The 27,839-nt window shown below is 59.6% G+C and overlaps 1 protein-coding gene across 3 annotated transcripts in view; it reads right to left on the bottom strand.

The window, feature by feature from the left end:
* SHANK2 (SH3 and multiple ankyrin repeat domains 2) overlaps positions 1–27,839 on the bottom strand; it is a 404,459-nt gene that overhangs the window by 285,984 nt on the left and 90,636 nt on the right. For all 3 annotated transcript variants that reach the window (XM_039840586.1, XM_039840587.1, XM_039840588.1), the window contains one exon: positions 21,691–21,768. In XM_039840586.1, the coding sequence (XP_039696520.1) occupies positions 21,691–21,768 (78 nt within the window). The remainder of the gene's footprint in view (positions 1–21,690; positions 21,769–27,839) is intronic.

Genomic DNA, 27,839 nt, shown 5'->3' with positions numbered 1-27,839 from the left:
CTCGGGCAGGGCCAGGTGAGACGCAGGTCACCCCCACCCCTCCTACCTATAGGGACCCTCCCCGCACAGTATTACCCAGTCCTGTTACGGAAAATATTTATCATAATCGAGGGGGGAAAGCCTCGAAAAACATCTGAGAGAGGCATAAAAGTTTAACACGCACACAAAAGAACAGGAAGTAATTATTTCACATCCACCAAATGCATCACCCTCTCCCAGATGGCTTTGCCCATAAAATGCAAATTTCTCCTTTGAAATTGCAAGGGCTTTGAAGGACACCATTTGGTCCCAGAAAAGGCTTGATTGAAAGAACAGACAGAACGAACTCTGGCTCCATAGAAAGCAGCTCTTGTTCTCAGAGAATCAGGCTCCAAGAGAACAGCTCGTGGGGACCTCGGGGTGGCCCGGCGTGAACCCACGGGGAGCAGGAAGCTTCTCCCACCGAGCCTCCAGGAGCCCCCGAATCCCAGGACCGAGCGAAGGAGGACACGGCGGCTAAGGGCTCGAGACTTCCCCGGGGCTACAGAGGCTTCTAGTCTGGCTCCTGCCACGCGGAGATGACGGGGCCTCCAGCGGTCGAGCTGGTATCAGTGGGAACGCAACACGCGCGCCCAGCCAGGCAGCCACACGCGGTCCGATTTAATCCCCACGGCGCGCCCGGGAGGGGGAGCTGCTGGGGGTCCCCGCTTCACAGATGATGAAACGGCCCCAAGGGCCCGAGGAAGGTGGATTCCGGCCTCACGGAGAGGCAGGCCCGGGGAGGCAGGCTTCGTCCGCTCGGTCCCGAGCCCAGGGACTGTGGCTGGTGCGGCTACGCGGCCTCCCGCGGTGGCCGAACTTCCCCAGTGACTCCCTCGGCTTAGGCCCAGCCCGCGCTTGGAACGGGGTGTGAGGGACATTGACAGTCAGGGTTGATTCAGAAGCAGAAACTCGACACGTGGGCAGCTGAGCCCACCACGCACTAGTGTGTGAGTTCGTTCAGGCGGCCATCATAAAGTCCCTCAGACAGGTGGCTTGAACCACAGACACTCACTGTCCCTGGTCCCAGAGGCTGGAGCCCGAGGTATGGGCGGGCGGCTCCCCCAGAGGCCTCTCTCCTGGGTGCGTGGACGCCGTCTCCTCCTATGTCCCCACGTGGTCGTCCCTCTGTGCGTGTCCGTGTCCTGATCTCTGCTTATGAGGACACAGTCACAGGGGACTCGGGCCCACCCCAGTGACCCCGTTTGACCTTAACCGCCTCTTTAAAGCTCATACCTCCACATACAGTCGCATTCGAGGTGCCAGGAGGCAGGACTCTAGCGTATGAATTTTGGGAGGCACAGCTCAGCCCGGGAGCCTGGGTTGGCACAGAGCAGGCAGCACCTCTCCCTCTCCCTCCCGGACACGCGTGTTCCCCAGCGAACACGTGGGCGGGGACGGCCGGGGACGCACAGGGCTTAGGCATCTCTCTCCTTGACGTGGCCCGTTTTCAGGGCCGAGAGGTGGGGTGTGGCTGGCGACTGTGGACAACACTGTCACAGGCACGCGGAGCAGAACCTGCTTCCCCCGCGATTTCATCATGCAGAATTTCAAGCACGCCCCAAAAGTTGAAAGAGCAATGGACATCGATACGCCACGCCACCGGACGACCGCCCGTTTGCGTGTGTCCGGCGTGGCGTGTACACGCGCCCGTGGGCACGTGATCGGCCTTTGGCCAAACCACCGTGATGCTTCCTCCGGGAAGAGTCTCTGGGCTGAAGGACAGGGGGGACCTCCTATGCAGCGTCACCGTCATGGCCAGCTCGGCGTCCACCCGCAAACACCCCCTCGCGCCCACTCCACACTTACGGTCCTCGAAGGCCTCTTCTCCCCACAATGTGCACAATGAACACATATACGTGGCACCACCACCCCAGTCAAGAAACAGAATGTTCCCGTCACCCCAAAAGTACTCCCAGACGCCCTCCTCGGCCTAGCCGACAGCGACCTGATTTCTCTCAACATAAACGACGTCTGTGCGTCGAATGTCACATATGGGAACTCCTGTGTCTGGCTTCTGCTCAGTGTCACGTCTGGGAGAGTCACCCACACTGTTGGAGTCGCTGCTGGGTGGCGCCCGACCCGTTCGCTGCTGGGTGACATTCCACACCGAGTCACCGCTCACCCAGACTCCTGGTTCTTCCCCGTTTTGACTACGATGAATAAGACCGTGCTGAACGTCCCTTAGTGGTCACAGGTGTCCGTTTTCCCCGGCTGACCCCCAGGCGTGCGGGGGCTGGGGGACGGCCGTGCACACGGACGGGGTCGGAAGTTGCTTTCTTTGCCCAGTAGGGTGCCCTTGACCGCCCCCCCCCCGGGGAAAGCAAGAGAACCCCTGTCCCCACACATCACACCGACGCTGGGGCCGCCCGTCGTTTTTAAAGCTGGCCGTTTTGGTGCGTGTGAAATGGGCAGTTTGAAGCCGCATCTCAAGTCCCCGCCTCCTGTTTGTGACGTCACCCTTGCTTTCTTTTCGGTAAAAAAATAAACTTTCAACGTCTCCAAGGTTTGAAAAAGCAACGAAGCCGAGACTCGGGCCGAGAACTGAAACGGCGACCTCACCGAAGCCACCGCTGCTGAAGCCCAGCTACACCTGCAGCTTCTACGGGGACGAGGACCGTGGGGAAGGGACGGTCACTGCCATGCGTGGACCCAGACTCAGCATTTCTTACCCCAAATTACCAGGGGAGAAAGGCAGTAGCAGTGATCGGTTTAAGAAGGTGGCGATGACACCCATGGCTTTTCCTTTACGTTCACATGAGATGTTTTACTTTTTTCCACGACGCGAAGCAAGTTTATCAAATCCTCTTATAGAGGCTGCAATCATGCCTGTGTGGTGTCATCGAATAATGTGGAAAAAAGTGAGCTAGTTTGGCGTTTATAAGGAATTTTACTGGATCGACTTCTACGAGAAACCCAATAAAGAATTTCATTAAAATCACCGTCATGTGTCACACTGGGGGCAGATTCCTAAGATAGGGACCAAAATTGTCTCATCTCACAAAACAACAGATTATCTGCAGAAACCGCCCTATTCCATGTCAGCTCCCCGGCTGGTGTGGTCCTCACCCTTTATAGTCTCAGGGGACGGAACCGCCCATGCCAAAGCCAAGTCTGGATTCGGTTCTTCCGATCTTCCCTACAAAGAAAAGGGAAACGCAAGCCCCTCTCCTGCCCTGCCCTCCCCCGCCCCCAACCCTCACACCAACCTCCTCTGCTGTTTATAAATAAATTCAGGCTGGGCCGCGTCCTTTAGCGGAAGAAGGCATCCAGCTTATAATTAATCCCGCTGCCCCAGGGGAAACCTATTACATAAAGAGATGTCCCTCCCCGCCTCCCTCCCTCCCTTTGTCCAGACACGCTGTCATTACAGCTTCGACCGCCCGGGGAACTTGCCGAATACCCAGCGGATTCCTTCTGCTAAGATGTACTCGGTGTGTGGGCATTACGCTCAACACGGTTAAACGACATAAAATTGCATCTGACTGCCTTTGGGAATAAGGAAAATCAGAAGACACTGACTTTATTAGGGATGACCTGGGGCGAGTGACTGCAGTTCTCTGTGACCAGCGGGCAAAGTCTGGGAGGCAGGAGAAGGGATGGGGGGAGGGGAGTTTTCCTGATCGAGTGTCTAAGATCGTTGTAAGTAACTTAAAACCACTAAAAACATAAGCCAAGGGCTCAGAGCTTCCCCGTGGGGGTCCGGGGGCTGGAAGGGAGCAGTCTGTGTTTAGGTGCTGGCCGGTTTTAAAATGTGCCCCAGAGCTCACGCCGGCTCGCCTGGGAACAGACCTTTCCTGGGAAAAGGGGATTTCACGCCCTTAGGACCCTGGCGGACTCGCTGGCGGGCCCAGCTCCGCTGTGTTTGTGCTTCGATCGGAACGTTTCATTTCCATTCTGAAATCGCCCCTCCGTCCGGCGACGCGATCGTCATAACCGTCCAGGTAATGCTCGCCTCGCTCCATCCGGGGAACGGCCGGCATCGAGGCGCTATCGTTGGAGCAGCTACGTGAGTGCTCGTTGCATTTAAATTCATCCACGTTCTGATTTGGCGCATTCGCACGGGGGCAGCCGACAGAGGAAGCTTCGGCCGAGCAGGACTGTGGCCGGGGGCTGTGACGGAGAGCTCCGCCCGGCCACAGATACTCTGCAGCCTCTTTTTCCAGGGCTGTGACAAGGCACAAGTGCCTAGCTGCACTCAACGGCCCATTTCCGACCTCAGCCCCGGGGGCTGGCACGGAGCCACGCGAAGTTCCGGTGCCTTCCGCTCGGGTACACACAATCCCCTCGTCACCAAGAGAAAGAGCAACTCCCAGCTTCTGACAGCCTGGCGATCCCTAAGCCCCGGGCAGAGGGAAGCCACCCACGTCCCCTGCCCATCCCGAAGCTGCGGGATGACCCAGAGGAGCACGGAAAACTCGGGCCAGCACAGAAGGCCTTGCAAAGAACCTGCCTGTGTTCCAGGCAGACATGGGGGTGGAGCATACGAACAGCTTTCGACTGTGTGCACGGGGCACCTTCTCCGTGACAGGGCCGTGCACCTTTCAAACACCCCCCATTCTCTGCGGGCTGTGTTTGGCGCCTGGCCGCGCGTGGCGTGGGTCAGGCCGACCGCCCGGCTACTGGCTGGCGACGACCATGCCCCTTTCCGGTGGTTTCTGCGTGTTACTTGCTGGCAGGACCGGCCCGTCCATCCTTGGCCTTGATGTGACGGACCGAAATGCTGATGCCTCCATTTAAACACGGAGCCCGGTCCCTCCGAGACACCTCGGTGTCACTGAAAGCTCAGGTGCGCACGGCCGCTGCTCCGAAATCTGCCAGCACGTGTCACACTCTGTACACGCCCCCCCGACCCCCCGGCAACGACACCCTGGTGCCCGTTTCCGTCCTTTCGGTTACGGCTCGCGGCGCCGCCGGTGGACAGATAACGGGACAGCGATCCGAGTACAGCAGTCAGGCGTGGGATCGGCAGAGCCGCGGGAACGTCGCGGTCACGGGGCCGGGGGCCTTGCCAGGGGGTCCGTAACCTCAGAGCCAGCTCAGACTGGTCCCGTCCCGTTTCTGACAAGGCTCAGAACCCAAGTTCTGAACCCGACCCTGGACACACCAGGCACGGGAGCACTCCGAGCCCCGACCTGCTCCCCGCACGGGACCACGGCTGAGCCGCTCAGCAGCAAAGGGGCCGCTGTCCAGGAAGCCGTGGTGCTGAAACCCCGGAACCTTGCTGGAACCCGGGATCGGGGACCGGATCCCAGCCTGCCTCCCGTCTCCTTGCCGCCGACCTCTCAACAAAAGCCTTTTTCTTTTCTCAGAGGCCGGCCCCACGGCATCGGCTGTGGTGCTGGTCAGGCCGCAGGGCACAGCACCGCAGTCCAACTCCATGACACCACCGCCCCGGCACCCTCAGACCCCCGAGAACACCCAGCACACAGACTCTGGGTCCAAGGGAGAAGGGTGGACGCACAGAAGCCACGCCACACAGGGCTGTCCCCCGCACAGGGCCACCCCCGTCATGCTCACTGTCACTCTCACTGCCACACTCACCGCCACGCTCACCACCACACCCACCGTCACACTCACCATCACGCTCACTGCTGCTGCCTTTGCTGCCACACTCACTGCCAGCTCACCACCACACCAGATCCAGCGACTCACTGCCCGGCTCACTGCCACGCCACCCGATCACGCACTCCTATTTCACTGTCGCACTCATATCGCCACGCACTCGCCACACTCGCCACCACGCCGCGATCTCACCGTCCGGCTCACTGCTGCTGCTCTGCTGCCCGCTCACCACCACCCTAGATCCGGCTCACTGTCTCCTGCTGCGGCTCACCCGCATGCCCGCAGCTCACCCGCCACCCGCAGGTCACTCACTGTCTGCACTCACTGCCACACTCACTGCCACGCTCACTGCCACGCTCTCCGCCACAGTCCCCGCCACAGTCCCCGCCGTGCTCGATGCCACCCTCACACTCTCGCCACGCTCACCACCAGGTGGCATCACCCTCCCTTTCCAGAGCCAGGCGCACTTAGGGAGGCCCACCTACTTTCCGCAGAAAAGGCTTAAAGGATAAGTGGCAATGGCTCCTGTCGCCGGTCTGCCTGAGCCGCCATAACCTAGGTTAGGCGCCTGCCCGCAGACCCTGTGGGACCTTCCTGTGAACTCCGTGGCATAAATGACTCCCTCAGCCGCCCACTGTTCCTCGGGTGGGGGCGGGACAGAGCTGAGAAGGCACTGGCCCCTGGATTGTCAGGCCACGTGTGACGCTCACGGATGCAGCTCTGGGAAGGTCCGAGGACGTGGGCACCACTTGGACAGGCCGATGGGAGCCGGAATAGAAGACCCTCCACATCCACCCCGCTGACACGTCACATGGTCACAGGATGACAGAGGCATGAACCCTAGTGATTACATTACCCCTGACCACCAACCTGGAAGGACCGGAAGTGCTAAGCCCCGTATCAGCTGCACACGAATGCACGCATACACAGACATGCACACACGCACACACTCAGACACACAGACACACACAGATATGCGCACACAGACACACACACACAGAGACAACGCCAGACACACACACACACACGCACACACATACGTGCGCACACTGTCCCTCCCCCGCCAGCTCTCATGCGGTAGCACAGCGAGCCACAGAAATTATTTTCAGAATTCTAATGGAGTATGATTCACTGGAGAGAGGACGGCGATATAATTATCCACCTGTGTATTTAAGTGGCAACAAGGCGCCCCTCCCCGCCATGGCCGGCACCCCTCTGCCATCTGAACAGATGTCACAAAAGCCAGTACGACCACAAGGTCTCTCTCCTCAAAGCCTGCATGTGGCATGCCCGGGTCCAGCAGCCAGGAAAGGCGAGCCGAGACCAACTAGGGCCCAAGGGGAAACTGAGGCACAGCAGGTTCTGGTGCTGTGGACACACAATAAGCAAACACTTCATTTGTAAATCTCCATGGCCCCTGAGGGCCTCCTCACAGGGACTCCCGCATCAGCTCCAAGGACGTGTTGGACAGTGTTCCCCATGAGAGCCACGGCTTTCCTCTCTCTGCAGAGAGGAGCCAATGGGGCCAGTTTCCCGGATGCAATTGTGTCCCGGCATCGCGAGGCCACCACCCGTCCTCGCATCATCTTCCATGCCAGGTACAACCCAGGCGGCTCTGTCCGCCCAGAAGCAATCGAGGAAATTAAGCGCCAAAGGTTGCTGTGCATATTTTAAAAATTATTCATCAAAAGCAATCAGCCAAGTGATGTAACTGAGTTTCCCAAGCTACCGGGAACACGGCTTCGTGGCCGCGTTGGAAGAAGACCTGACTTCTGTCCCCGGGGGCAGTTCACCTGCCGTGTTCCTCAACATCTCTGAGCCTCGGCGGCCTCATCCGTGAACAGGAGCGGCATGAGACCCTCCGTCACAGGCTACCTCGTCACTTTGGTGGGACAGTGCACGCAGAGGAAGCGGCAGCATTGCCGACACACAGCGCTCAGCACAGGACAGCTACCCCGGCACCACGATCAGTTCTGCAAAGCGCTCTCTACAAACAGGGGGAGGGAACGCTTGAAAAATGACCACCGGGGCTCGGCCTCTCCACCCGCGATTTTCAATGAGTGTCAATAAGTTTATGCCCTTAGGGCCACAGGTTATTTAACCTTACTTACTCTCATTCTGTTTTCTGTAAAAAAAAAAAAAAAAAAAATTACCTAAGGAGAAGAGGACAGATGGGAGAGGAGAGAGAAAAATGCTGGATATCTTTGCGTTTACCTGGTTTTATAGATTTGATTTTAGGATGATGCAGGTATTTTACATAATGACTAAAAAATTAAAACATTTCAAAAGCGATCGTTAAAAATCAAAAGCAAAATTAAAGAAATGAACTTAAACACATACACAGCTGGCGGCATAAACAAACAGGGAGAAAGGAGTCAAAACGATTTTCAAACACAGTAATCAAAGATCCCCAACGAGACCCACTGCGATGACCAAGTCTATCTGCAAATGAAACTCTCGAACCGCATCTGCGGTGGAAGCGCGGGCGTTTTCACCGTTGGAGAGCTGTGTGCCTGCGTGGTGGAGTAAACCGGGTGCCGGGGCCGAAGAAGGCCTGAGGCTTTCAGCTCGGTTTGAAAGCAGCCGCGGCTGTAGGACTTAAGTACAAGCCTCGCTGTCCCGAGTTACGTTTGGCAGCATCTCGGTGGCGCGTGGCGTGTGTCACCCTTAAGCTTAGACTCTCGATACCAATTGGCACTGAGAGCAGACGGGCCTTGCCAGGAAAAACGGCCGGTTCCACGCCCGAGACAAGAAATTTGGCAGAGGAGCACGACACGTCTCGTCGCACCAGAAACGGGAAGCTACCAAGGACGACGAGGTCACATCGGAAGGACGAGAACATCCGTGGAATGAGCCTCCGCTGGCCGAGCGTGGATGGGTGAACCGAGAGGCGGCTGAGTGCGTCCGCGAAGGAGAGCGGAACGGAATAAATAAGCAAGCATCGTGCGACGGACGTCTCTTTAACGCCGCAGAGCCCTGCGGGGGCACGAAGACCAGTTATGGAGGACACGGCAGTGACGAGGTGAGCCGGCAGCCTGGAGCTGCTTTTCCCCGGGGCCGGCTGCGCGTTCTGGACTCGGGGCAAGGGCTGGGATTCCGGGGGCTGCTGCGCGCTGGGCGCAGAGAGATTGGTGGGGGTTTTAGGGTTTAAGCGGGGCTGGCGCGCAGTCCCGACGGCAGACCCGAGGGGCCCAAGTCAGGGCCGAAGGGAAGAGTGAGAAATGGAATCAAACACGTTGCTGGTGCCGCTGCCCGCAAGATGAGGGGCGAACTCTGCAGCCATGCGTGGCAGACCACTAAAAAGCGAGCCCCGAGAATCGGCGTGCAGGCCCCACCAGGCTCTCGGGGAGGGCACCTTAGGGCTACCCCACAGAAGAGAGGGGCGCTGGGGTAGAACGAGCCCTCATAACACTGCAACCCGGCCTCAACTCGGTTCGGTCTCCGACCTGATTACCTGAAAAGCCCCACTCTACCCGCCTGGCACGAGAAAGGGTAATAATCCCTTCTGAAAGAAAAGAACTTTATCAGAGTCGCCATAATTCTTTTGAAAATGTGCGCAAGGCCCAGCATCCTGCAAACGACTCTATTCATTCCCAGAGACAGTACCACGGGGTGGAAAGCAAAGGGGAGAGCCAGCCAGCAGAAGCAGACCCACGGGCGATCCAGGCGTCAGCGTGGGCAGCCCAGGGCTTTCAAAATAATTCCTGCCTTTTAGCAAATATAGAGGGAAAAATAAAAGCAAAAATGGCTGAAACGATGGACAGTTTTACCAGAGGATCAGAATGCATGGAAAGGAATCGGTTGTCACCTCCAGACGTGGACATACGGTATCTATAATTAAGGACCTGAGAGGTGGTTTTAGGATCGGATTACAGAGAGGATGCGGAGGAGGAATGTGGAGCATAGGTCAGCGGGAGATGCGCGAGGCACGGGAGGGGCCTGGGAAACGCGGCAGGAAGACACGCGGCGGTGGGAAAGCCCTGGGTGTGCGCGGTTGGGCACGCGGGGGGGGCTGGAGCAGGCGGACTATTTCACACGAAGCCTACACTGATGAAACACGTGAACCCAAAGATTCGAAACGCTGCCTGGATCTCGAGCAGGATGAAAATGGGAAGGACTCCGTCTAGGCACAGAAATGCTGAAAACCAGGTACAAAGGGAAGGTTCCTACAGCAGCCACAGCAGACGAGCAAATGAGCCTTATCTGCAGTTACGCTGACAGATTCTTTTCAGAAGAAACGAGAAGCGTCCGAGGACCAGGGAACAGGAAAAGAGAATAATGGCCAATCTAGAATCTATACCTAATCAATAGACCCTCGGAACAGGCTACGGAGCTGATCGTTTTCAGGAAAACGATTAGCAGAGTCTATCCTCAGCTTGAAATCTGAGAGGGTTTTCTTCTAGCGAAGAAAAGTGATCCCTCCAAAAAAAAAAAAACGCGCATGAAATTCAGGAAGGAACGAAAAGCAAATGAAAATAAATGAGCAAGGGATAAAGAAAATTAAAATGCACGGGTGGCGAATTTCTGAATACGTCACCACAGACAGAGAGAAAGAGGAGAAAGCTGACTTGGTGACAAAAATAAACACGATACAATAAGTTTTTCTAAGGTTTAAGAAACTATAAGCAAAGCTAAAAGAAAGGACAAAGTTTTTGGAGGGGGTATCTGTAACCTACGGTCGTTAGAAGTTACAACGCCTGTTAGCTCATTACCAGCCCACGACATAGAAGCCCGAACCCCAAAACGGGTGAAACCAGCAGGCAACCTTCTTACCGAGGAACCAACGGGGGCCAAATGGGTGGTAAGAACCATCGGATGTCGGGCGGGGGGCGGGGAGAAGTCTGCACTGCGTGGCAGGAGGGGCCGCTTAGAGATGAGGGTCCCTGCGTTCTGGCACAGGGGTTGTGGGTACTGCAGTGGAGGACGTGACAAATGGGGAAGCGGCTTCAGTACACAGGCTGTCACCTGCACCCCTGAGCTCCAGCATCGTTGACTTGAATCCTGACAAGCTTAACTAGGTGGCTCCTCACCCCTTCCAGCCTCTGGCGTCCAGCCTCTGAGACGGCAGACACAGTGTCACTGCCCAGTGACCATTCACTGAGGGCTGCAAGACACAGCGGTGAATCCTGCGTCTGCCCACAGGGAACAGGAGACATGGGGCTGGCTAGTTCTCCGGATGACAATGTCATCGCAGGGAAGGAGTGCCAGGTCTTGGGTGCTACTGTGAAATGTCACTTTCCGAATATGCTACCCTCCCAGCCCTGCTCTGGGACAGGGCAGGGCGAGACCCCTGACCTCATGTCTGAAGCTTTCTATCCATCAGGTGGCTTCAGTGGGCGGCCAAGCCAGAAAGTGACATCCAGGCAGATGTCCCTACAGATGGCTCGTGGCTCTAAGAGGCCACCTTTCCTCGAATGCTGGACATCACCCTCTTTCCTGTTCTTTCTTTCCTCCCCAGTTTGAGCCTTTGTGTGTGACCACCGCGTGCAAGGCCACTGTCCCTTTGGCAAAATGGCACCTGTAACAAGCAGCTCTCGAGTCTGGCTTATGTCTCAACAAAAACTTACCGCTTAGAGGACACGGACAGTGTGGTCCAGGGTTTGTGTTCTCCACCCGGCGCCCGCCCCCCGCCTAGAAGTTTCGCCAGACACCCCCCCGGCCCCGCCGACCGGCTCACAGGAGGACAACCTCTGGCAGGTGGATCTGGCTGTTGCCCTCAGCCTCCTCCCTCCAACTGGTGGGAAAGTACAAAGCCAGCTACACCATGACAATCAGCGATGTGGTGGGAAGGTGCGTGGGGGTTCTCGGCAGGCCTCTATTTATATCCGCATGAATCAGCAGCCTTAAGCTGTCTCTGTGTGTTTAAGAAAGCCATGAATAAATATACGCCCCGATCCCTCGCGGACTTTACGGAGTGCAGGTCTCAGAGGCGTCCTGCGGCCCCTGGACCCCGAGCGGAGGAACACGTGCACTTTGTGGAAGGCCGCCCAGCAGAGGGCAGAAACCCTTTTAACGCCCGTGGCTGCGGTGCCCGGTGGCTGCGGTGCCCGGTGGCTGGCGTGACACCAGGAACTCTTCCCCGAGCAGCTTCGTAAACAAACAGCAGCACGGTCACGAAAGCGTCCCTCGTCCCGTCCACTTCCTGTGACCACGTACCCGCCATCGACAGCGAGAGGAAGTCTGGAGATGAGCCGGGCGGAGGGTGGACACTTAACGCCCGGCAGAGAGGACACCGGGGTGCGTGGGTCCCGCGTCAGAGCCTCGCGCCCGCGTCGGGGCTTAAACGCCAACGCGGGCCCAGCGGCGTGACCAGCGGGGAGGGGAGCTGGGCCTCGCAGGGGGGCTGCTGGACGTGATGGGAACACGCACGTGGCGTCCCCTGCCCGCTCTGCGGTGCGCACGCCGTGCCGGCCTCTCGCCATCCGGTTGGCTCTCGTTCTGCACGGTCGCTCTGTCTCCAAGGTCGCTGCGAACACCGACTTAGGGGACAGTGAGCGGTGTTCCCTGGGAAGACCAGGGTTGGCCTCCCGTGAGCGCGCGGTCACACTGTCACCCACCGACAGTTGCACGGCCAGGCTTCGCATGAAGACGCCTTACTCAGCACTTAGCGTTGGTTCATCGACACCGACCGCGCGGCCATCGGCGCTGTGCCCCAGGCCGGATGAACCGTCTCTTGCACACGTGTCCCCACAGGGCACGTCACGGCCTTCCCACGCTGAGGACACTAGCCGGCATGTTGGCGCTGGCCGGGGGATACCGTTTTAAGCAGCAGACTCACCAACAAAAAGCATGAACATGTGGAAAACTCTGCACATTTTTATTTGGGGTTACGAGTGCGTTTTACCGAGCAGGTGAACTCGCAAATACAGAATCTGCGGACGACGAGATGGCCGCACGGAGGCGTCCACGGTCCCTTGGTCAGGCCCCTTCTCGTGCAAGGAGGCCGCCGATCCTCGCCTCCCCCATGACTCATAGTCCCCCTTCTGCCACCTGGTGGGGTCCTCCCCGCTGCTGGAGGCAGAGAGGTGACCGCCGGGGAGCAGCGTCTGCTGTACTGCGGGGTGGGGCGGACGCCAGGCGGGCGCGGCTCACACGCTCCTTAAGGCATCTCAATATGTTAGCTCCTTTGTTTAAAAAAACAAGGGTCCCCAGTAAGAAACAGACTCAGGAGAAACACATGGAGACAGGAGAGTCTTTGTATCTATTTTATAAACAGTAATCCTTCCTTCCCGAAGTGTTGCGAATGAGACTCCCCGAGCCCGGCTCTGAATCCCAGTTAGACAGTGACGAGGAGGCCGAAAGAGCTCGCGGTTAAATTCTGCGTTTACGCCGTCCCTCGGGCCGTGTGCCCTGGGTCACCCCTCGGCCTGGGGTGACCGGCTCAGGAGCCGTCAGCGGGGGGAGGGTGTGGGCTCGTCTGGTGGGACGGACGCATTCGGGCCGAGGCGGGAGTGACGGCGCCAGCAGGGGAGGGGGCGCGAGGAAGGAACCGACGGCCGGCCAGCCCGGGACGCGACAAGTTCCCCGTCGCTGAAGGGGTGCGAGCAGCGGAGGGCGCGATCTCGCGGATGTGCTAACTGCCACTAAGACCCGGGCGGCGTCCAGGTGGCCTCTGAGACCCCGTGACACCACGAAGCACACGGCTGGGACGCAGGTGAGCGGGGGGCGTCCCCGCAGAACCCTGTTCCCAGATTCACAGCCCGTAGTCCGTCGGAGGGACCGTGGCCCTGTCCCCTTCCGCCCTTGCGTGCCAAAGACGCGTAAAAGGAAAGGCCTGTCTGTCTGCAGGAAGCACGAGGCCACAGGTCTGCGACCGCGGGCTGAGCCGTGGGAAGCCTGATCCCACGAAGGTGCCTGGGCCTGGGCCTGGGGCTCGTGCGGGGGCTGGAGGGGGAGGCAGAGTGGGGCTGCCAACGCACCTCGTCGGTCACCCCCTGGGGACCGATGCTGCAGGGTTCTATCTGGGACACAAGAAGGCATCCCGGGGCCTCAGGACGGAAAGCGAGGGCCTTTGTTCCAAGCCAATTCCTGTGGGAAGAAGACGAGGTGGGGGCCGGGGGCTTCCCTGAGGCCGGAGCCAGCTCCTCGCAAAGCACCGTGGGGCAGAATGGGGACCGAGGGAGGAGAAAGTCCTGGGTACGGCATAAGGGGTCATCACCCGAGGTGGACGGTGCTCCAGGTAGGATTCAGCCCATGACCCTGATTCTACATGGCAGCAGGTCCACCTCCAACGGCCACGCGGCCTGTGCTGGAGAAGTGAGTGTGAAAGACGCCCACACTGACCAATGGTGCGGGTGGCCCCAAAGTGACCCCCGCACCCCGGGGGCGGGGCTGGCAGAAGCGGGAAGCACAGCGGTTCTCCGAGGGGGACACGGGCCTGCAGATGCTCACGGGCACGACGTGCAAGCGGCTCAGAGGGAGCCGCGGCCGCAGCAGACAAGGAGGACCCCAGGGCCGGGCCACGTGTCCGAGGGCTTGGCCACGTCACCCTGCGGGGCCATGTGTCCAAGGGCTTGGCCGCGTCACCCCGCGGGGCCGCGTGTCTGAGGGCTTGGTGGCGCTTGAATCATCTCTGGTGTGACTTCCAGCATTGGCGCCTGTGGCCACCACACCTTCGCCTGCATCATAGCAAGGAGGAGGCCATGGACGGAGCAGGACGTCCAGGCTTGAACACGAACCCCTCCCCAGAAGAGTACTAGGCGTTTCGGGGTGGGGGGTCCTCGTCTTGACAGGGGAATGGCGATGCGCTTGCTGAGAGGGTTCGGTGCCCAGTGCACAAGTATGAGTCACAAATCGTCACAAATGCCGTGGTTTGTTACCTTACAGTTCCGGAAGTCAGAAGTCCTAAAATCCAGGTGTCATCAATGCTGGTCCCCTCCGGAGGCTCCTGGGGACAACTGGCGCCCTGGCCTTTTCCAGCTTCTCGAGTGGCCTGCATTCCTGGGCTCGCGGCCCCTCCTCCATCCACGAGGCCAGCTCCGCTGCATCCTCAGATCACTTCTCTCTGATCTCTGTCACCGTGTCACCATCTCTCACTTGGCCCTTCCTGCCTCCTTTAAGTCCTCTTACAATGACACGGGTCGACTCGGACAATCTACGCGGTCTCTGCCACAACTACCCAACGCCACTGTGGCAGCGGGTCGGCAACCACGGAGCATATGTAAACACACGGGGCGGTGGTGTTCCAATAAAACTTTATTTATAAAGGTAAGGCGACGGGCCAAATGCGGTCTTAGTCTGCCAGCCTCTGCGTGTCCTGGGTTGCAGTCATTGACCACCCCGCCCCCGTATGAGGCTCAGACAGCCCTGCCACCGCCCTGTGACTATAGGGCCTCCCGTGCGAGGAGGCGCATCCTTCCCTACTCGGCTCCCTCTGCCCAGATCCTGGAACAGAGACGAAATTGGGGTGGAGCCTTTAGGCATCATCACCAGGTGGTCGGGAGCCACTGAAAACGTGGGGATGTTCGTTACCACACGCAGCCTCGTCCAAGCTGACGGGTGCAGACAAGCAGTGCTACCCAGCACCCCCTGCTGCTCGTTTTCACGCTCTCCCGGCTCTTCCCTGCTCAGCCCACCTGGCCAGCGCAGGACGCCGAGACTAAGCCACGCCCGAGTTCCCGACAGGACAGGGACGAGGCCGCTGGGCCCGGAGACGGGCCTTGCAAACCTCAGCACATTCCGTGACAGCGAGAAAGCAGAGACAACCCACCGAGGGAGGCACGGACCCAGCGTGGTCCCTCCACACGACGGGGTCTGCGAATCCGAAGCGCAGACACGCGCCACAGCCGGGGGCCCTCGGAAACCCGGCGAGCGGCACGAGCCAGACGCAGAAGGCCACCAGGGCCAGACGCAGAAGGCCACCAGGGCCAGACACAGAAGGCCACCAGGGTGCAAGGCCCCCGAGCCGGGGCGTCCCGAGTAAGAAAATCCACCGGACCAGCACGAAAAGCAGGTGGGCGGCCGCCAGGGCGGCTGGGCAGGGGCTCGGGAGCGTTTGTTTTGGGTGACAGAGCGTTCCCAACACTGACGGAGGCGGTGGCTCCATGCGCCCGGGGACACGCTAAAAGCCCCGAGCGGCACGCGCGCGAGTGCCCTGCACAGCCCGCGGGTCACGTCCCCGCGAAGCTGCTGTCAGGGAAGAGGACGCACAGAGCCCTGTGAGTCCAGGGCCAAGGGCAGCGTGCTCATCCCTGCCACCGCGGCTCCATGCGAACCCCCGCCCACAGACACCGATCCTTTCTCCAAAGGGGAAATCGTCCCGGAGACGCTTTTTAAAAAAGAATGGAAAGCCCCCTTCGTTTTCGAGCCTGCGGAAACTCTTGAAGTTAACATAACAAATATCATTTCAAAAAAAAACAGCTCCGAAAGAGTCTCCAGATGCAACGTTTATTCCCTATTCCCGTAAGCCCGCTGTAAACTTCTTAAAATGACCAGAGTCTCTGTGACACCATGTCTTCCACCGGAAACGTCTTGTTCAAGCTGAAAGGGTGACGTGCTTGGGAAGAAAGGGAACATGTTGGGGACATCTCATTCTGGACAAAAGCGCCGGTCCTGCCCTGGCCGCGGAGGGCTGACGATGCACGCTCGCACCCCCGACAGGAGCCTCGAAAAACGGTAACTGCCAGGTGCACCCACTCTCCCCTTAAACCCCGGCCTACGCAAAGCCAGGCCTCGCCTGGGACGCTCCAGAAATGGGCCTTTGAACCCGATCAGCAGCAGAAGCAACGAGGCTCTGTGGGTCCCGGCCGGTGGGGTGGGGGACAGCGGATACACGGAAACGGGCCGCGGGCCCCACGTCGCCAGCTGTGGGCCGATTCCCAGGGAGCCAGCTCTGTTTTCCACCGTTTACAGTCACTTTTCCAAGCCGGGCTGCTGGGCCGCCCCTCCCCAGCACAGGAGCAGGCACCACTCCCAGCCCCCCGCCCCGTGAAGGCCCGGTTTTCTGTTATTCAGAGCAAAGCCGAGGTCGCAGGCAGCTGAGACCCCACGCGGGGTCCACCACCTGAAGGGGTGGGGTCTCCTGGCCACCCCCCCGCTCAGGTGCACACCCTGCTTACTGCATGGTCCTGGGGGTTGCCACGGAAACAAAACTGTTTAAAAACACACAGTGCACCACCTGACGCCCGCCAGCACGGCGACCCCCAGCAGCACAGAACCAAAAGCGGGGTGGGCGGGGGCCGCGGGACCCTCGTGCCCTGCGGGCGGGCAGACAAATTGGTGCCGCTGCTGCGGAAACAGGGCGGGGGTCCTCGAGACGCGGAACCCACGATTACGGATGGTCCGGCAACCCCACGTCCGGGGACACGGCCAAAATAATGGAAAGCGGGGGCTCGCGCAGATGTGTGCGCCACGTTCACGGCGGCGTCGGTCACAGAGCCCGAGGACGGAAGCGGCCCGAGTGTCCACGGACCCAACACGCGGTCCGTGCAGAGTGCGGGACACGATTCGGCCTTGGAAAGGAGGGAAGCGCCGACGCCTGCTGCCACGTGGACACACCCTGAGGACATTATTATGCCGAGGGAAATGAGCCAGACACAGAAGGACAAACGCGGTGTGTCCCACTCACATGGGGACCCAGAGGAGACAGAGTCCCAGAGACAGGAAGTCGCAGGTGGGGCCGGGGCTGGGGGAGGGGGCGGGGAGCGAGGTGTCCTGAGGACAGAGTGATGGCTGGGAGGATGGAAAGCCCCGGAGATGGTGGTGGCGACGGCTGCACAGCCGTGTGACGGCGCCCAGTGCTGCCGAGCCCTGTGCTGAAAATGGCAAGGGTGGATTTCACCACGGCGGAAAAATCTCTGCACTTCTAAATCCTCTTGAAAAGCAGGAAGTAAAAAAAGCAAACATAACAAAACGATGACAAACACAGTGCACATTATAACCGGGTGTTCGCCTCTTACTGCAAATCCGGGACCCGGCCTGGCCATCATGCCACGTGTGACAGGGGCCCCGGGCCCAGCACCTTCGCGTCCCGGACCTCAGACACGCGGCTCACCCCGCCCACTGTTCCTCAGCTTTCAGACGCCAGGTGATGTGCTGCTGCCAGGGAAGCCTGCTGGCTCCCAGGCTAAGTGACCCGCACGGATCCTCTGCTGGCATTTACCGTCTCTGTGACAACCGCGTTTCGTCCCCTACGAGACACCGCCACCTGCACGAGGCTGAGTTCCAGGTGCCCAGCGGCAGCAAAGAGGCTGCCGAAAACCTTTTGAGTAGCCCCGATGACGACACGCGAGGTGGCTGAGACCCGTCACGTAACCAAGCGCTCGGCCCTGTGAACCTTCCGGCGGAGGCCCTGGAATGCTCAGCGAGAGCGGGGAGCTTGTCATCGCAGGTGTCCCGTGCTCGGGACTCACAGACACACAGAACGCTTTCGAGAAGTGTTAGCAGAGTGCGAGGAATGAACCTGGAATTCTAGACAACTGTTGGGACCAGCGGGCCATGTGGCAGAACCCTCACAGGTGCGCTGCTCCGGTAAAGGGCCATGTCCATAGCAGGAAGACTCTCAAAGTGGGGGACACGCCAGGAAGTCCACTCGGCGGAGGCAGGGGCTGAGAGGTCACCTGGGCTTTCCAGAGCACCTGCCAGCTCCAGAGAACCCGGAGCAGTGTAGGGGACAGAAGGCCTCCCCAGTCACGGGCCGAGCCAGTTCATACAGTGATTCGTCCTTAACGAGGGGTCCCCGAGACGGCAGAACCGTCACTACTTAACCGAGGAGTCACCTGAGTCTCAGACAGGAGAGGTTCCCAAGGAGACGAGCTGGTCCAACTGACAAGGGCCAGTCATTTTAACAAGTGGACTAAACTTCTGGAACGTTCCTTTCTCAGGTCCCTGCATCTTGCCAGGAGCAGAGGTATAAAAGGAAAGTGGTCAACGTGGGTCACGTGATCTTTCCAGCCCTAAAATCCACAGCACAGCGGATTCTACCGTCTGGACACGAGGTCCTCCCCGGACCTGGGCTGCTAACTTAACATCTCCATCGTTGGTTTCGTCGATAAGCACACCTACTGTGTGCCGGGCCCAGGGCCGGGCACGTGTCTTTGACGAAGAGATGACCAAAACCAGGTCCTGCCCTAAGAGTCGCTTTTCCAAGACACGGAAGCCGTCGGGAGAAGGAGCTCGCGGATGCTCTTAGGACCCCGCGGATGCTCTTAGGACCCCGCTCGGCCAGGAACCCTTGTTTCTCCGTGATCCACCGGGCACCTCACGCTGGACCCCGGACTGGGACTCGCTCCGGATCGAACGTGGATTTGGAGGCGTCCACCGCAGATGACTTGGGGTTTGCTTCCGATCTTGCACCCCGACCCCAGCAGCACTGGCCGGACCATGAGGGGCCCCACTCCTGGGCGTCAGCACTGCAGTCAACGCTGAATCCTTTCTGCCGTGCGTGCCAGGCTCCTCCTCCTCCACCCTCCTCTGCCTCCTCCACTCTTCCTCCCTCCTCCCTCCCCTCCTCCCTCCCCTGCTCCCTCCTCTTCCTCCCTCCCTCCCCTCCTCTTCCTCTCCCTCCCTCCCCTTCCTCCCTCTCCCCCGGCATCCAGGCATGCACAGAAGAAAGGCCAGCGAGTAGGTGGCTACAAGCCAGGAAGAGAGCCTTCACCAGAAGCTAAATTTGCTGGCACCTTGACCTTAGACTTCCAGCCCCCGGGACAGTGAGAAATAAATGTCTGCGGTCTGAACGGCCCCATCTGTGGCCTTCTGCTCCAGGAGCCAGAGCTGGCCGACGGTCACCACCCCCATCACCGTCACTGTTCAAGACACACCCAGGTAATCTTGTAAGCGCTTTCCCTCATCCCTCCTCCGCCTTCAAAAGCCGCCTCTGCCTCCGATTCTCAGGCCTGAGCAGGCATCAGCATTTCCGGGAGGCTTATGAGAAGGGAGCACCGGCCCTGCCCCCAGGGCTTCCGGCTCGGTGGTACCGGGCCGAGCGGAGAGTCTGCATCCTCTCAAGCCCCTAACCTCGCTGATGCTGCTGACTCGGCCTCGAGGCTAAATCATTAAGCAGACGCTTGGCCAGACAAAGCCCGTCACACACGCCGAGATTTCTTAGACAGGCCCACGTTCAAACGGCATCCACGTCCGCAGGCGAACATGCTGATCCCCCCAACGATGCAGCCAGCCGTCCCTCCCCCTCACCGACGCGAGCGCTTCGTCCGCCACGATGCGAACTCTGAATGAAGGTGAGAGGAGGGGGCATCGTAGAGGCAGGGGTCCGCAGGCAGAATTAAACCTCTGGTTCATCGTCAGACACGGCGAGGGGGGAGCTCGAGGAAGGAGCCAGCGCCCGGCGTGCAGCCGCGCCTGTCCTGGGAGCGCAGAGCGAGTGGCCGGCTCGATCCTGCCCGCCGCAGAGGCGCATGCGCAGGCCGCGAAGTCCCATCGTTCGAGAGTGTTTCACATCGTTGTCTTCCAGAACCATCGGTGGCACAGGGTTGATTGTCATCAGAAAAATAGAGGCTGGTGGCCCTGGGTTTGAGCAGTTGAGGTTCAGCTGCGAGGGGGGTGTCCTGAGCATCCTGTTAGACTTCCGCAAGAAGGGGTGTCCCCAGCCCTGTGCTGACGGCACGTGGTGTCCTGGACACCAGGCATGCTCGTGTCCCTGGAGCGCCGCGTGGCAGATACGAGCAGTGCCTCCTAGGGAGTCGCTGACCGTGAACCCAAGGGTGCTGGCTGCTGACTCCAGGCTAACTAAGCAACATTCTGATTTGAAAAAGGAACTAAAGAAATATATTACCTAACGGCCAGAAAAAAAACCTTTACACCAAGACCAGCCACCCACGGCTAAGCCTGAAGCAGGAGGAGCGGTCCCACCATGCAGCGGGAGGGCCCCGGGCTCTGCGGTCACGCTGGGAAGAGGGGGTCCCGGACAGCGACGGACGTCTTCGCGGACCCACCCGCAAAGCGGGAGCTCAGGCCCCGATCCGTTCTGTGTTAAACACCCACAAGCCACGAGGCTCAGGATGGCAGCCCCGGCCCCGGGCGGCGAGGGGCCGAGCAAGCTTCTCATCGCGGGGCCTGGTTTTAGGCTGAACTGGTTCACTCTCAAGACATCGAGCCCACACGGAAGATATAATTATAATATGTAAAATAATAAACTGTATAAGTTAAAAGCGTCTAAAAAGAGGGTCAGCAAACATCCGTGGAAGCCGGTTCGAACACTTCCTTCGGCTCAGTAGGACGTGACAGTTACTCCCAAACACGAGTCACGGTGTGAATCTAGTCCAAACGGAGAATCTGGCCGTGTTCAGGAACCAGGACGCAGGTCTGCAACTTACAGCACCGAGCTAAAATGTTACTTCCACCCCAAACCCTCGGGGCAGCTGCATCGGAATTATGCGAGCCCCACATCTGGACAGTGGGATATGACTCGGCCACCCGAACCGAGGACACACTGACACGCGCGGACACGGAGAAGCCTCGGAAATGTTACGCTCAGGGAAAGCAGCCAGACACGAAAGCCCACACGTCCTGTGGTTCCGTTTATACGACACGCTCGGAACGGGCTAATCCAGAGAGACGAGGCCAGTGAGCGGCCTTCGGGGGCTGGGGAGGGGGGACAGGGAGTGGCTGCTTAGCGCATGGGGTTGCCGGATTGTCGTTAGGGGCGATTCCAAGGCCCTTAAGTGCACAGCAGTGATGCCAGCCCCTCATCAACGTACCTACGGCCACTGAGCTGTGCCCTCTGAAGGGCCGAAAACGGTAAATTAGAACCATGGACCGTGCGTCCACCCTGGGACACCACGGCCAGTGGCTCGCCCTGCACTCCGGGACAGCAAACCCAGCCCGGGCGCCCGATGGGCGACAAGCCACCCTCCTACCCCCCGTGAGAGTCTTACGAAGCTCTCCCCGTTGAAAGGAGCCAGCAGTTCCCAGCAGCCACAAGATGAAGACACCCCCGCCCTGCGGCGTCCCTGACACCCCACCCCTCCCCAAGGAGCCGCTGCCTCATCACGCCCTTCGGTCTGACAAGAAGGGGCCACTGCGAGCGGGACCGGAACATGCCAGCGGCTCCAGCACTAGGAGACACGACGTCTCCAGCAGCACGTGTGCCCGGAGCATGGGGGACGCGCCTGCCCGGCCCCCCGCACGCCGGCGTCGCACGCCCCCCTGTACCTGAAACGGCGTCTGGCTGTTGTAGTTCTTCAGCTCCTTGTCCCCGCCTCGAAACAGCAGCACCCGGGCGCAGCTGTCCTGCACGGTGGAGAGAAGACAGGGGTCTGTTGGTGGCACGTCGGGCACTGACCTTCTCCCAGGGGGCAGGCTCCGGCTCATGGGCGCGCGGAGGGGTGCGTGGGCAAAGTCGGAAGGGAGGAGGGCGTCTTCCCTTCGTCGGGGCGGGGCCGGGATCGGGGTGACCACCTGGGTCCCCGCGATGCTCCCGGCTGAAGCTCAGCGGCCGCGAACACTCTGAACGACTCGGCCCCGCGCCGAACACGTCCACGTCTAACGCTGGTCTCCCGTCTCGCGCATGCGCATAAAATACATCGCGCGTGAAACACCGTTAAGGGAAGTCCCAAGAGAGGGGAAGGAGGACGGGGAGACGGCGGTACGTGCGCTCCCGTGAGAAGAGAGAGCGGAAACGCCTTCTAGAACATTCTTCACGCAGGAAGTTGTAGGAAAAATCAAGGTGGATCGATAAAAACTGACAAGAAACACCTCCAAGATGTTTTAAGTAGAGAACGCGAGTCTCGAAACAATCATATGGTTTAATTTCGCTTCTGGTTTACTGCAGAAGCGCAAAGACCCGGTCCGGAAGGGTGGGCCCCTTAACGAGTTTGCTTCCCCACGAAGAAGAAAGGATTAGGGAGCCAAAAGGAGGGATCCTTCCATCTTAGTAGCCTCTATACTTATATTTTTGAATGTTTTCCAAAGGCAGGCAATGTTCACTTCTCGTGTATTCCTGTCCATTTGCTGAGCATCTATCTGCCCGTGGGGCCGACAGAAAACTTCCCGCCAGCCCTTCTGAAACCGCTAATGAGGAGCTGGAGACATTTATGATGAAGTGACCGGCGGTAGCACGTGCGTGCACAATCCATGATCGCAAGAACACGTTTGCCACTGAAAGGCAGCCGGGCTGTTTAGAATAGGGAAATTATGTTTTTCCAGGAGAACTTCAATGACCAAGTGCCCGCTGGTGTTTGTGCCTTACGGCTGCCACGGGCCAGGCGCCTGCCCCACAGGACCCCGTGCCCATGGCCCCCAGTGCAAGTCGCAGCCAGACCCCCACACTGGGCCCATCTCGGCCTTCCCACCTTTTCCTAGAGTGGAGGTGATGGGCACGGCCACCCAGGGTAGACACTTGATAAGGAGCCGCTCAGGGTTTCCCACCCAGAAAACTGCTTAGAGGGACAGGCTTGTGTCCCCGCTCCAGACCAGAAGGGGACCTGCTGTCCTGAGGGAGGCCGAGGCCGAGGCCAAGGCAGGCGCCCAGGGCACAGGTTATGGGACCTGGGAGAACAGTGGATTTAAGACAAAAAGCTGGACGGGAGGAAGCCCAGGGCTGGGGGTGCCGGAGACGGACACGCTCTAACCCTGACTGCGTGTGGAAGGACTAGAAAGCATTCGATTGTGCAGTTTAGACTCGAACCCACAGAACCGTGCGGTGTGTGAATTACATCGGCCTCGGTAAAGGCATTACATGTTAGAAGGGGGGGACCGGGGCAGAGACAGAGTGACAGGGTGACAGAGAGCGGGCCACGCTGGCAGGTCTCCCTTCCATGGCTACGACCCCAGCCCAAGAGCCCAGCTGGGGCTGCCCCGATCCCCCGTCCTGGTCGGGGTCCCCAGGGACCGCCACCTCGTGACCATGGCGCTAAGGAAAGAGCCGCCCGTGAGCAGAGCAGACAGAGGCCGAGCACGGGGACCTCTGCTCTCTGAGCTGCAGTCAGGGCGGGGGTCCGAGTCCCCGAGACAGACTGGCGGGCACCGCACTCCCCGCTGTCGGGGAGCTGGGCCTCAGCGGCCCCTCGGGGCTGACTCGGGTCACCGTGTGTAAAGTCCCCCGGGCGCTTCGCAGGCACACGGCGAGGCCGGGTCTGAGGCCGGGACGGAGGCCGCCCTCCATAAACCGCTGTGGGGTGAAGCGGGGGCTGCCCCGGGGGAGGGGAGAGGACTTCGGAGCCGTGGGACCCGGGAGGCAGAGAGGGCCACCTCCGCAGGGCGGCACGAGGGTCAGGGAGAGAGAGGCTGGGCCAGAAGTGGCACACGAGAGAAACGGGCCGCGAGCCTGTGTTGGAAACGGGGCTGCGGGTGTGTGAAATCGTGACACAGACGTGGGGTGGCACGCCCCGGGGCGCGGAGCAGGGGCCGCGGGCACGCCGGGGCCGCCGCCTGCCCGGCCCGCCTCTGCCCGTGAGCCGCGTTGGCGGGATGCTTCGAGGCCCTAGACGCAGAACTGAGCTCGGCAAATGCGTCCTTCACATTCGGGGCACGACGACACTCGGTTTGTTTTCTAAGAGAAGGACCCGGCCTTCGTTCACATGGCGACCGAGGCCCGGAAACCCAGTCTGACCGTCACACGCCTAGGTCAGAGGCAGGTGCCGGTCCCCTCTGGGTCTTGTCGTTGTGTAAGACTCTGGAACTATAGCCCACGGGCCAGATCCCGCCCAGCCGGTTGTGTAAATAAAGTTTTATCAGGACTCTGGCCCTTGAGCTTCCCGTCCTGCCCCAGCCCCCTCACCTCGGCCCCTCGGCCTCAGCTCGCAAAGGCCACCCCGGCATCTTCCCTCTTCCTTTGCATGACGCCTACTTGGGTCCTGTTACTTACAACCCAAAATCAATGAATCGAATCAGCTCGGACAGCGTCATGCCCAGGGAGGAGAAGCCTGTGGCGAAGACAGAGGAGACGGTGTCGTCTGAGAGGCCTCGGGCATCTGACAGGGCTCGGGCGTCTGACGGGGCTCGGGCGTCTGACAGGGCTCGGGCAGAGGGAACGCGGGGCTCCAGGGCGGGAGGGACCTCGGCAGGCCACCCTGGGGCGTGCAGGAGCACAGCCGGGAGAAGAGAGTGTGAGCCCCTTGGGGCAGCAGCAGTGCGTCCCCACCAGGGGCTCAGGGGACGTGACATCCACCCCAGGGCTCTCATCCCGAACCGCATTTTCACTGGGCCCTAAGTGCGCCCTGGCCCTGAGAAATGGTTGGGTGGGTGCCCAGGAAGGACCAGCCAGCTGACCACCACCGGCCGGCTAGGGACAGCCAGGCCAGCCAGAAGCCAGGACGCAAGAGCCCTGCAGGGCGGGGCCCAGACCCAACTGCGGCTCCTTGTAAAAGCTCCAAATCGCCCGAGGAGCACTTTCTCTGAAAATTCCCTTATTAAAGTACATTTATTTCCTCTAAAGGCAAGAATAAATCCTCGCCGGGCACTGCAATTCACAGGTGGAGCCCAGACAGGATGCCAGAAAAATCTTTCACTCGCCCACAAAGGAATTACTCTGAGTCAATATTAGCCAACCCCCGAGACACACGATCCATCACGCTAATGTCTGCCAGAGAGCCCCACGAGATCGTGTTCCAGACAGCTACTTCGAAATTAAAGTGGTTCACCCGGCTTAATAACAATTAGACCTCCTGTGCGTGTGTGTGAGTGCGTGTATACGTGTGTGCTTGCGCGTGTGTGCAAGTATATGTGTGCATGTGTGCATCTGTGTTGTGCACACGTGTCCATGTGGGGGGTATGTGCATGCCCGTGTTTGCGAGTTGTGTGCGTACGTTTGTGCAGTTCACACGTGTGTCCGTGTGTGTGGGTGTTGCGTGCCTGTGTTTGTGCTGTGCACACGCATCTGTGCTCTGCAGTTCAGCAAACGGACCTGCCTGTCCCCCTGACTTGCCCCCACGGCTTCCCTGCTGGGGTCACAGGAGGCCCATTTCACAGACGAGGAAGCGGAGTCCCCGAAAGGGTTAAGTGAGAAACCGCGGCTTCAGAAAGGGGGTAGGGGACAGCTGTGCCTGGGGGCTGCTCGTGGGAGCCTCGCTGCCCGGCTGCCCGGGCCCCTCCGCAGAGCGCCTTCCACAATGCACTGAGCCGCGTCTGCATCCTTTTAAGGAAGCCACTCGGGCATAGAAGTAAAAGCGATACTCATTTGTGAGAGTTTTTTTTGAGTATCGAAGCACAGGGATACCATTTCATTGTCAATTATCATCTTGGAGTGACTTTCAGGAGACTGTTCCCTTATTGAAAGTACGCTCCTCTGGTCCCCAGGCCGGGCCAGGGCACACCGTCCCTCTGGGCCACCACCCCCTGCAGGTGCCCAGGCCTCGTCGTTTGCGTTTTATACGGAAGACACACAGCCAGAGCGCGTGTTCATTCATGAACGCATCGGCCGACCCGGGTACCGCCCTAGCCCCTGGGGACACAGAGTGCCACGCAAACCATAAAGGAGGGTCACGTGACGAAGAGTGAGCGCAGGTGGTCAAGGCAAGCCTCCGTGGGAGGTGACCCTGGCCACCAAAAATGAGCCCTGTGACACGGGGACTGTCCCCCAGCAGAGGGAGCGGGTGCGAAGGCCCCACTTCGGGGCTGCAGGGCACCTGGGCGACATGGGCAGGAGACGAGCTGGGGGGTGGGGGGCAAGGGCCTCTGGGTTCACATGAAGGGACGTCCCGTTACAGGGGACACAAACTGATCTGCTGTTCGGCAGGAAGTGGATTAGAGGAAGAACAACCAGAAGCAGGGAGACCCCGGGGCAGCGAGGGCCACCGTCCCGGGGAAGATGCCCGTGGCCTGGGCAAGGGTGGCAGCGGTGGAGGGGACAGAGGGAGACGCCAGGACCCGGGATCGAAGGGGTCGTGAGGGCCGGGAGGGTGGCCCAGGTGCCACTCTGGAGCCACGGGAAGGCCCTCTCTGCACCGTGGGGAGGGGCCACCAAGCAGCCCCCACGGGGGGCGGGAGCAGGCTCAGGTGTCACCACCGAAGCTCAGAGGGGAGGCCCGTCCACACTTGCTGAGGGCCGCCTAGAGCATTATGTTTCTAGAACATACCGAAGGACACACGCCGGCCTGAGGTCACTGCAGGGGACTACGTGGACGACAGGAGTATGCGGCACGGACACCAAGAGAAGAGGCCGCCGAGAGGCTGACCGGGTGGGGACAGACGCTGGTCAGCGGTGTGCCCAAAGTCCCCCCGTCAGCGTCGCAGCCAGAATTTTAATTCCGATTCCAAGTCCCACCGTGTGCTTTCATTTCCACGGCACTGAGGTGGCCGTCACTTAAATGTCACGGACGCGAATGACTAAATACTCCGAAGTAGGAGTCAGGAACTCGTCCGCAGTTTAAATCGTCCTTTGGAACGAGCCCGTCTGGGTAGACGGGACTCTAGGACACGCTGAGGTGCATGAGATTAGTAAAATGGTAAAGTGTGGAGCTGAGACATCAATGTCCCCAGTGTGTGTGTGTGTGGGGGGGGGGGGGGACCTGGCCTGTGGACCGACCCTCCCCTTGAAACGCTGCTCCACAAAGACCACAGCTCACACAGGTCGGGCCCACAGGGCCTCTGCCCGACTCGTGCCCTGCGGGTCCTGTCTCCAGCCGCAGTGAGGGGTTACAGCTGTGTCCCCAAAACCTGGGAGAGCAACAGAGGGCAGGTCGGAGCCAAGCCTTCCACTTGCTCCTGAGCCCCTCTGGGCCTCCTGACGTGTGTGGGAAACGACAACCAACAGTGGCCGCCAAAGGCCTGCGGGGAGCTCTCGGGGAAAGACGGTGGGAACGCCCTCCGTGAGCCTCAATGCTCAGGGGACTCCCCCCCGTGGTGGCCCCGTGGACGCAGCCGCTGAGCCGACGAGCACTCCGTGGAAACCACGAAGGGCACGGGACACAAACGGAACAAAACCCGGCTCTTCTTACCTGGTCCAGAAAGGCAGGGCTTATTTTTCACTATCCAGACAAACTGGCCTGGCCCAGGAACATTTGATGGAACTCCCTCCCTCCCTTCATGATCCAGGGCAGAAAAACAAACACCAGCATCTGTCCCTCAGGGGCTCCTGGAGAGCCAGCAGGAGGCTGAGGGAGACGGCAGATTAGACATAATTTGCTGCCTACAATCAGAGCCCTAATTAGTTGATTTCATGAGAGAAGGAGAGAGATATTCTGATCACAGTGTGTTTTATTAGAAGTGTGCAGATGAGACCTGCTTAAAATTGATGAAACACACACATCCATCCATAAACCTGATGCTCTTAGATTTAATAAAGAGAGGCCTGGTAAGGCAAATTAGCAGCAACAGCAGCAGCACCAACAGCATGAACAGCATCACCATCAACAGCATCACCA

This window comes from Pteropus medius, unplaced genomic scaffold, assembly GCF_902729225.1.
Source record: "Pteropus medius unplaced genomic scaffold, Ma_sr-lr_union100, whole genome shotgun sequence".
In the NCBI taxonomy this organism is placed as follows: Eukaryota; Metazoa; Chordata; class Mammalia; order Chiroptera; family Pteropodidae; genus Pteropus; species Pteropus medius.
This window is presented reverse-complemented; position numbering and strand designations above follow the sequence as displayed.